This window comes from Brachionichthys hirsutus, chromosome 9 (assembly GCF_040956055.1).
Source record: "Brachionichthys hirsutus isolate HB-005 chromosome 9, CSIRO-AGI_Bhir_v1, whole genome shotgun sequence".
Lineage (NCBI taxonomy): Eukaryota > Metazoa > Chordata > Actinopteri > Lophiiformes > Brachionichthyidae > Brachionichthys > Brachionichthys hirsutus.
The window spans coordinates 14171830-14182480 of record NC_090905.1 but is presented as its reverse complement, the minus strand read 5'-3'; the positions used below and the strand labels follow the sequence as shown (position 1 = coordinate 14182480).

General features: G+C 46.7%; 1 protein-coding gene across 1 annotated transcript in view; it reads right to left on the bottom strand.

Moving 5' to 3' along the window:
- Positions 1-4952, bottom strand: part of LOC137899183 (BMP/retinoic acid-inducible neural-specific protein 3-like) — a 28920-nt gene extending 23968 nt beyond the window's left edge. Inside the window, exon 1 of the mRNA XM_068743203.1 lies at positions 4699-4952. Within this exon, the coding sequence (XP_068599304.1) occupies positions 4699-4952 (254 nt within the window). The remainder of the gene's footprint in view (positions 1-4698) is intronic.
- Positions 4953-10651: the final 5699 nt, after the last annotated feature.

The window sequence follows — 10651 nt, the reverse complement described above, 5'->3', positions numbered from 1 at the left end:
CGGTAAATGAACTGTGAAATGAACTGATGTTTGCAGCAATCATAAGCCTGAGTTTTACCTGTCTTATTATTTTACCTTTATTACTCTAAAATTGATCGGATACAGGCGCCGTATCCGCTGCCTTTATGCTTCCTCTCCTCTTTTCAGTGAAGGCTGAAGCAACATGCTGGGAAGAGCGGCTAACGACGCGCCGTTATCTGCACCTGATCAACCTTCTAAATCGTCTGCGTCCCGTCTGGCAGCACATTAGCCAGGATGCTAATGCTGCTAATCGGAAATCGGATTGGTTTATTACTGTGTAAGAAGGGATTGAATGAAAATTAAGGGACGTGTCTCCATTAGGTTTGGAACATCTTCATTCCCACACAAAAGTCATAAGCCTTTACATTTTGATTCAGATTCATATAACGCAGTGCCCCCCCACACACACTTTCCAACATAATTATCGAGGGGTGGGTCGTGGCCAAGGAAAGCCAACCAGGCATGCCGGATCGGCAGAGCTCGGACCACAGACTGCATCTTATATATGAAAGAACAGACTTCAATCAGCTGGATTCTTAGTTCAGCTGCTCGAGGCTGCCTCGACTCAAAGCTCAAAGGTCACTCCGACCTCGCCAGAAGGGATTCGCGTTCGAGGTCTGGCTCGTGACTATTTCGGGGACCGGGGACCAACGTTCCTCTTCTGAACCTTCTCAACCGCAACAAGAAAAGCGATCCTCCCATCATGACTCGCAGACATGAGCATGAATCATTTATCATTGCCTTCATTGATCTGACATCCCTTATCATTGTTCGGCATGAAATATGAAAGAGCGCTTTATTTTTGGCACAAGCGCCTTGTTTTTTTCTTTCTTTCTTCGGATTAGATAAAGTTCACGGTCGTGATTCGAAGAAAACGCCATCGATTTTTTAAAAGAACGTGATGTTAAAGGTTTTCTTGATGAAGCTACATCTTTTGCTGACCCATTTTTTTTTTATCGTCAGGCCTCACATTTAAGATGAAATGGCAAATATCCGTGTCAAATCTTTCTACTACCCAAACATTATGCAGTGTGTGGTTTAACACGCTAACGTTCCATTCTTGCATTATCTTCCCTGCTCACTTCCTGGTTCCCCCCTCAATGCTTCTTCACGCTCCCCATGCAGCCACATCCCATTTCTCAGCCATTTTTATTTTATGCACTGTCCAATTCCAAAGCTTCCCGACACAATGACAGACAAATGACACACACTGGGCTCCATTTCCTCCAGATGTCAAATATATAATTGCACGGCGCGGCAGACATTTTAGCATCATGCTTCTGCATTCTGTTGTCTCCACGAAGGTGTTTTTTTTTGCTTACACCTGAAACACTCATCACGCCGTAATTACGAGAGGCGACTCCTTACGTCAAGTGCAGTCAATGCGTGAAGCCCCGCGGAGCTGATGGGAGAATGAAGGGGAGAAAAGCAGGGGAGATGAGGCGCGATTTAAAAGTTATGGCCCATGAAGTAGAAGAAAGGAGGAGCTGACATTTTGACTAATACGCTGCTGTCTGTGGCTATGAATCGACTGCACACGGGAAACTCATGGAGAGGGAGCTCCTCGTGTTCAGAAACGAATTTACAACAACATGAGCGTCTTAATTATTAAATGAAACAAGCTTTTTGTGCGTTTTGCATTCACATCCACCTCTGACGTGCATGTCAAAGCCACTGTTACAAAGCCATCATGTTACTGTCTGACTGTACTTGTACTCTAACATTCTATCTAATAAATATATGTATGTACTGCTAACTCAGCATCTCGACTTGGAACCCATAATAACCGTGTCGGGAGTGAAAACAGGAAAGGACAAGGTGCTAATTGTTCTTATTAAGTTTTCTTTAGTCAAACATGCCCAGGTGTGTCTGTTTAACAGAAATACAAGCAGTTGTTTGCAGTATTTAATTACAGCCACAGCGCTGATGGGATTTGTGACCCGAGCCAGGAGAATGAAAGGAAGCCTATACGACGCGTAAAAGCTGCATCCTCCTGCAGGAGCGGTGGCGGCAATGCATCCAAGCGCCACCATGCCAGCTTTTCACTGCGCTTCAATCTGCTGAAGGCATAAATTCATTTATCATCAAATCCGATCAGGCCTTGAAACGAGAAGCGCTTTCACCGAGAGGCTTTTGAAATGAGAAATCATAATTTTTCATTACACCTTTGTGGCTGAAAACGCTCTGCAGTCTATAAGTCACCTTTGATGCAGTTCAGACAGAAGATGGAGAGTTAGTGGTACAAAAATTAAAAAGTTATTAACTTCCACTTGGGATAATACTTAATCATTATTCCTGTTTTTTATTTTATTTTTTGTACTTGCTCTCGGGCTCTGCCCATGCACTGACCAGCCAGCAGGGGGGGATAAAGCTCCTGTTCCTCTCCATCTCCAACGCCTCTCTATTCCTCTCCCTCGTCCCTGCCCCCTGACGGGAAAGGCCAACCGAGCTCTGCAGAATATTTATGAGCGAGGGAGTGCAATTGGTTTGAGATCATTTGCCAAGGGAAGGAGGAGGAGAAGAGGGACACTAAATGGAGAGAATGTGAGACGCACATGGAGATAAAGGCACAGGCAGAGGCTGGATTTGATTTAATTATTTAAACTCTTTTTACTTGTGTAAAGTGTGTGTTATTGTTAATCTGTGGCTTTAATGACCAAAAACACTTGATTTTGGATTTAGGGACTGCAGATGCATGCTGGTAAGAAGCGATACCGATGCAAGGTTACTCGATCGCCTGTTTTTGCAATCTAAAATCTGTGCGGCTTCCTGCTCTTTCAAGTCTCTCGTGATGTCTTCAGTTCTCAGCTAACAGGCATCCTCGACTGCTCAGCGACAGACGGCCGCGCTCAGATTGGAAGATATTGAAAGCCTGAAAATACTTTTCAAGACCAGGAGAGAGAGTAAATGACAATGCAGGGACATTATTCCACATGGTGAAATTCTGCTGCTTGAACGTCCATTGGATTATTTTGCTCTAATTTGTTGTCTTACTTTTATTCTTCAGAGAGAACTGAAAAGGCCATCACAGCTCAAGGGGAAAGGAGGGTTATGCTGTCAGGTTCGCATTTCTGGATATTTGCAGATAGAGGTCAATAGAAGTTACGCTAGTTAGAGAATGCTAAAAAAAAGAAAAAGAAAAGTTCAAAGAGAAACTGGGAGTCTTCTGTATCTGTAATTTCAATGGCAAAGGAGGAGAGTGGAAGGCAAAGGTGGTCTGAGATAGACAAGAAGAACCACGTGGAAAAGAGGGAGGTATAGTGAAGGATGTGTGGGAGCCAAGAGCGGCACATTCCCCGTCTTTGCCTGGCATTGTCACCCCTGTCAGATGCTAAATGCCAGCGTCAATCAACCCTCTGGAATCAGCCCCTCCAACTTACCTGACGACCAGGTCGCCCACCACCCTCAACCAGTCGTGGTTAGATACACAGCACCATGTCGAGAAGCTTAACGTGGCAGAAAACTGCTCAACTTGTCATAAAAATACAACAAAAGCTTTTTGAAAAGGTATCAGTGGATGTGAGAAAATTAATGACCTCGAGATGAGCACGAAACCCTGAAGCCAAGACAGGAAAGTGCTTCAAATCCACTTATTTTGGCAATTTGTGTCATGAGCGGTGACTTCACACTCAAGCTGTTGTAACTATAGCGATGCACACGGTGTGGGTTTCTGTAGCCTCAGACTGATTCTGGACCGCCGCCCAAGAGAATTTGATCAGCCAGAGTTTTGTGTTGAGTTCAAATGCTTCGTAGGAATAAGACTCAGGGGGATAGCGCTCGTACAAATGCACTCCCACACATACACGCACTGAAATTACACAGAAACACTAGAGGCGAGGCAGGCGGCTGCAGACGCAAGAGAGTTTCTCGGCTGCTGCACCTCAGTCCACAGCCTGAATAATGCATTTCATATGGTGGAAGGGGTTGAATGATAAAATCCTCGTCAAGGAAGTTTCCCCTCAGACAGCACCTTGAATGCACCGTCTCACTGCACAGCAGTCAATCCACGCGAGTTTGCATCTTAAAATGATCACTTTTTACTCCAGCATCACACTCGCCGTTAAAAACCCACTCCTGAAGTGCGCGTTCACACAAAACCCAGCTGCTTGGAAGCGCACATCCGCTCTGCTTCACAAGCACACACTTCTGAGAGCATCCTGTCTCCCCGCCGTCACACATCAACGAGCTCAGTCAGATATCTGTTACGTCCCGCTGCATCGCCCAAAAACCCTCCTGCGGTATCTTCCGCTTCGGGTTCCCCGCTGATATGCAGCATTCCCAGCCTTTTGTACGGTTCTGGAAACATATGTCTCCCCCATCCCACATCAGGGGCCATCAGGCAGTCAGCACCCAAAGCTTGGATTCCACACAACGCTTTCATTCCAATGCAACTCCAAGCCTCAGCGCTTTGTCCCAGTTTCCCACCTACTAATTTTGCATCTTTTGTGGCGTAATTTGATCGCGTGCCCATTTTTATTTCTAGATCCTGCAAAAATCTGTTTTTTCTTCTGATCATTTCAAGCAAAGCCACAAGAATCAGAATCTAAATTCTACCAGGCATCAATTACACAACATCTCTGCAAATAGATTTTTTTTATTGCACTCGTTTGTTTGTGTTTTGGCAGATCATCCATGCATCCGTCCTACCCCCCCCCCCCCTGCCTCTCTTCCACTCACCTGTATATCTTGTACTTGGTGGTGAATCCTTGCTGGTAGCGCTCCGAGAAATCAGCAAATTCCTGCGAGTGGTGAAACGGACCCTTGTCTGACAGGAGCCAGGCCAGGGGCCCGGTGGAGCCGCTGAAGCCAGCTCCGCCGGGTTCCGCCGCCCAGGCCCCCCCTGACACCCAGCTCTGCAGCAGGCTTAGTGTTAAACACTTCCATAGAATCATGAGGGCCGTCAGTCTAATGGAGATGCACGGGCCACTCATGCTGCTTCCCCCTGCCCCGGCGACTCTTCATTCTCCCTGCACTCTGGATGAGTCCTGTCGGGTGAGGGGGTCAGAAGGAGAGGGAGAAGTGTTGAAGCAGGGCAGACAAAGAGAACAATAAGGTGAGCATTTTGATTTCGGGGGGCGAGCGAGGGACAAAGATGACCTGAGAGAGAGCTGCGCTATTTTCCCTTTGAATTTGGCATGCTTTATAGCTGACCACTATTTTTACAGATTAAAATGTGGAACAAAATTTCATTTTAATTTGATTTCCATGATGGAAAAAAAGCTGAATTATTCCCATATTTTTGCAATTCAGTTTTTACCTTATTCTGCAAGTACTCTGGTCCGTGACTGCTCGGAATTACTGTCCGTAATATCCCCTGGTCGGAAGGTGAAGTTGTGCGCGGCTCAGGGCGCGGACGGGGCGGCATTGGACGAGGCGCTGCGGGGAGGATTCTAAACAGACTCACACTTAGCAGCGCAACTTGAGCCAAACGGAAGACGACATCCAACCTCCTCGGCGCGCTGTCCTGTCCTCCTTTATCACAGTGGCGTATTTCCAGTCGGGGGGCGACGTCCTATAGGTCCAATCCAACTGAATGAGTCGACGCGTCCCGGTCGACTTTGGAATTCGGTGAATGTGCGACGGGCCAAAAGACCACCGGCGCGGTCTGCAGACGCGCTCGTGGCGCAAGCAGGGCGCGCGGAGACTTGCTGATGATGCTCAAAGTGCCTGTGCTCGCAGCGCACGGGAAGTGTGAATGGCATCCGCGGGGCGCGCTCACCCTCCCCGTGCACCACGCCGCCGCAATTTCATTTATTCCAGCAGCGAGCGCACGCCTGGTTGGCTGAGACGTAACGGGAAGTGAGAGGAGGAGGTGATCGAGCCGGTGTGTGTGTGTGTGTGGGGGGGGGACGGTCAGAGGATGCTGATGCGCCGGAGTCAGATTCCTCATTCTGAGGAGAAATAATGTTTTAAAAAAACGGGGGAGCGGAAAACTGGGAGCGCGCGAAGGGTATACCAATTTACTGCAGACAAAGGCTACTTTTTTCTTTCTGTTCGTGTTTACACACGTGCGTGTGTGTGTGTGTGTGTGTGTGTGTGTGTGTGCATGTGTGTGTGATTCTGCAAATAGATTTAAACGGAGGGGAAGCATGTCAGTAAACGAAAAGAATTCAAACCCGGGCTTCAAATGATTTTGGAAAAGGATGAGTTTGATAAAGATTTATTTGAATTGAATTCATTAAAATCCCGTCAGTCATCTCGACGCAGAGCCCCGGATACCATCGTGGTGCAAACGAATCTGACCCTGAAAAAGTTTAAATTGTTTGAACAGTGATCTCAATGACGGGTGCGTTGATGATCACGATGAGGATGAGGATGAGGATGATGATGATGATGATGAGGAGGAGGGTGGCTTGTGTTTAGTCCCCTGCAGTTATTCTCGTTATCGCCTTTGTCCTCCTCCCTCTCCTTTTCTTCCTGCAGAATAATCATCGCTTTCACCATCAGCAAACTTAATTAGATCCCGGCTCCGTCCGCGCGCTCGTGCGTCGGGCAGCGAGCGCGGATCAGACAGAGGGAGGGATGCGCGCTGCCTTTCAGCCTTCCCGACGTTCAAAGGGAGGTTTTATGCAGGGATTGGATGAGAGAAATGAACACCATTGACTCGCCAGATTCCGTTTCCCCGTCTCAAAGAGAAGCTGGATTTCCGCGGCTTGAAGATTCTGGAGGAGACAGAATGGGTTGATTTGTCAGGGTTTCATCACTGCGCCTTGGGATTGGGTATAGCTTTCCTTTTGACCCTGCCTTGCAGCCACGATGACGCGTGAAGGACAGGAACAGTCGGTGTAGCATTTAGCTCAGGCTTGTTGCTGCATTGCTGCAGATCATTTGAAGTTAGTTTTCCACCACAGGCTCAACTTTTGTTTTCTAGCTGTGAATAAAAGATGTATTTTTGGTGGAGGTGGTGCCGCGGATCATTAGGTTCATAGATTCACATCGCAGTTTCGCAGGTTGCAGGTCCCTAAACTCAGAGAGGAGGTGTTTAGAATAAATCATGCATCATCTTGTGCGTGGATATTCTTGCACGTGCGCTGTTGTGTGATGTTCATGTCACAAAAATAAGACATCTTATACAATAGAGGAAAAGAACCCAAGCGGTTGTCAAGGCTAAGGGCTCGTTAGCGCCGGGAGGGTGCAGGGAATGTGGAGGCCACCGTGACAGACCGGTGACCTGCAACGATGAGTCATCCATCTGTCCTTCGAGGCCACCGGAATTAAAGATTGCAAAGACAGAACTTTGGCACGACATCCAGCAGAGGTTCTGGAAGCTGCTCGTAAAACCCGAACGACGCAGCGATGCCGTCGCACGATCCCCCGTTCCGAGTTTCCATTCATTCTCATTATATTGCAACCTTATTACTTCCATGTTTAAGAGATCTTTTAGGATTCCCTTCAATGCTCATGCTTGAAAACGACTTTTAAGTCCTTTGATAGCATGCACGCAAATCTAAACGGGCTATTATGGATTTTTATCATTGAAATGCTAGAAGACACAATGTTAGAAGACACAAAATGGTTCCTCATTTACAAATTCATCCAAATGAAAGTGCGATGCTCCGTCCCCTCTCATGTCCCTCCCAGTCCCAGCCCCCCTGGACCTTACGGCTATATATCAGGGTTGTCTTTGGCTGCCATTGTGAAATGCGATCCTGTCTTTGCCTGGTTCCTGCTGGCAGCCCGGTGCCCCATCCTTGCTATAAGGCTTTGAAATCATGAAGCCATTTTAGTATATTGTCAGAATTTGGAGCTACAAACCATTAGTCACCTGGCAGCTGGGAGATCTGCTTGACGGAGACATCTCTTGATGCAGGATTTCAAGTTGGAGCCGTCATTAAGTACTTCTGGCAGCGCTTAATGACATGAAACCCATGAAGACTCCCACACCGTGTGGAAAGAAACTCGCCCATTGCATTGTAAATGCTCAGGGAACAGCTTGGTGACGGCAAAGCCTTCAATCTATGTAACACGTGAAATATAATCCGTGTGTGACTTTAGAACGAACTGGAAATTAGTTGCACATCCTGCAAAATTAGTTTCCAATTTAGGTTTGACCTACATTTGAAGACAGGTCAGCTCCGAGCAGCAGCGCGTCTACGGACGGCTTACCTTATGCAAGATGCAAAATACGTTGTGACGAGCCCGCCAGGGCGGTCGAAGCTGCATGGGCAGAAAAGGATGTGTTTCTGATGGGGGGGCATCACAAGTGCACGTTGCTGCGTGGAGTCGAAGAAAGGGAGGAGAAAAAAGATGTTCCGGTAAATCGAAACGTTTCCGGACGTCTTGAAACGCTCGGAGGCCCGTGGGAGCATAAACATCAGCGGGAATGTCCACCCCTTAACGCTCCAAATGAAATGAAATCAGTCAATCGCCAGCTGGAGGTTATTGTTATTAGAAAAGGGAGATAAGATAAGATAAGACATGTCAGGGGATCGTGTCTCAGCAGGTAAGAGAGCTCATACTGAACAGGTCTGTGGTTTGAGCCCTGCTTTCTCACAAGTCAACGTATCTTTGAGAAAGATAGTGTAGCACCAGGAATACTGGAGATATGCCCGGACGGGTAAAAAGCAACCAACAGTTTGGTGCTATCAATTGAACACCCAGAGGAATGTGGGAAATAAAGAATGGACTTACTCCAGTTATGTTTGCCTCCCTGGCTGGTCTTTTCTTTGTCTTTAGGAGTCAGACAATTCACCGATCGGCCCTCCTTAATGCAACCCACACTGAGCCTGAAGCAGAAAGCCACGGGTTCAAGTCAATAACCAGCATTGTCGCACTCATTATCTCCAGCCGGGGCGCCGCGGCGTTGGTGCAGCTCATCAAAGACAATCTGGGTTCGGTCTGACTTCATCGGAGCAGCATTAGTGCAGAGCTGATGTCTAGCAGCTCTCCAGCTCTAGAGCTGCTAAATGCTAAAGGTAAGAAAACTGCACGACAACGTCAACACAGACATCTCAGACCGACTCGATTACTTTAAGGTTCAGGCAAGTAGTTGAACCTGCAACCCCAAAATAAACATCATATGTTCCTTTTACCGTGACCAGCTATGTCATTAAACTTCATGTGCTGCAAAATTGTGTTTATGCAAGTCTTTAAAATGTAATGGGAGATTTTTAAACTGCGCTATTGCTGCATTTCTGCAAATGACATTAAATCAACCATAAAAACAACTTCACATAAAATAAATGTCACATGAAATAAAACTCGCTTCTACCTTAACCCCGTCACAAAATGTTTACCCAGCAATTCATGTGTATTAGAGAGGTATTACAAACTATCCCAGCATGCACTGGGGCAGGTCAGGCATCAACGCAGACAAACGATATCAACACAGTTCCGTCAACCTGAGACGTGGAATGTAAACCGCCGTTCTTCCACCGGGCCGCCGTTCTGCTCCGCAATCAGTGCAGCCCTGCAAATGTTCTGTTGACGTAGAGTCAGAGCGCAGACCTCAGGCGCCGGTCTTTGAAGGAGTGCCTTTGTGTTTGTAACCCGAGTGGAGGAGAGGATCCAGGCAGTCGCTTTTACTCAACGGCGAGACAGATAGTCATTAGAGGAGGTAAACATTCACTTACGCCTGGGCGTGCTCATTGATGCCACTCAAGGGTCTCTGTGAGGAGTGATCAGGGAACAGAGCGAAGCTGAGGTTTTAATTAGCCTGAAAACTTGACAGCCTTTGTCGGCGCTTTGTCACAGTGCCGTTTGCCCAAATGTTCTCGGGATGGGGCAAAAAATAAATAAAAAAATCGAATGTTTACTCGACAAACCCACACACACGGCGGATCTATTTTTGATGCTGAAAAGACGTCTTCAAAGCTGATCCCTGCTTGTGAGCTACGGAGGATGAGACGTCGCATCCTCTTTGGTTGGATAAGTTGCACTAAGTGGCAAAGAATGGCAGTTAACTGTCTCTGTAAATTATAAATTACCACCAGTGTATCTGAGACGAGAGGAATCACAGAGTCGGTGTTTGTTCGCGGTACGACGGACGGGTCGGAGGTGAACATGGTGCGGCGATTAAAAGAGTCAGCCTGTATTATTGCACGCTTGGTCAAACAACTAACCATTAATCAACGTGAGACTAAACGCTGAGCGTCTCATCTGCTCTTCTGGCTGCATCATCATTATGCTCTACCCCCCCTCCTCTGTGGACAACACCATCGCTGCATCACAACAGTATTGAGGTTTTTGTCGAGTGCAATAAATGCCCTGTTTGTAATTAACTGCCCGGTTTACTGCGAGGAGTCCTGTTGTTCCCTGACTGTTCGAGACACTTCATTGTAATGGACACAAAGGAGCCAATAGTAGATGGATCAGGGTGCAAAAGCGCTTCCGCGTCTTAATTCTGTTGCTCAATGCTCTTGATTATTTTGTGCCTTGAATGCATTTTTATTTCTGAAATGAGGATATATTGATATATTTTATAAAATGTTGGCTAAATGATTGCTATTCATTTTCAGTTAAACTACAGTTTTATGACAGTCACTGACACCTCTGTTCTCATAGTCATGCTGCATTGGGTTAAGATTCCTTATCTTTCACTTTTCAACTGACACATTGCCTCTCTCATTATAATCCTAAAATAAACTGATGGCATTCAAGAACTGGATTAAAAAAACATAAAAGACACTCT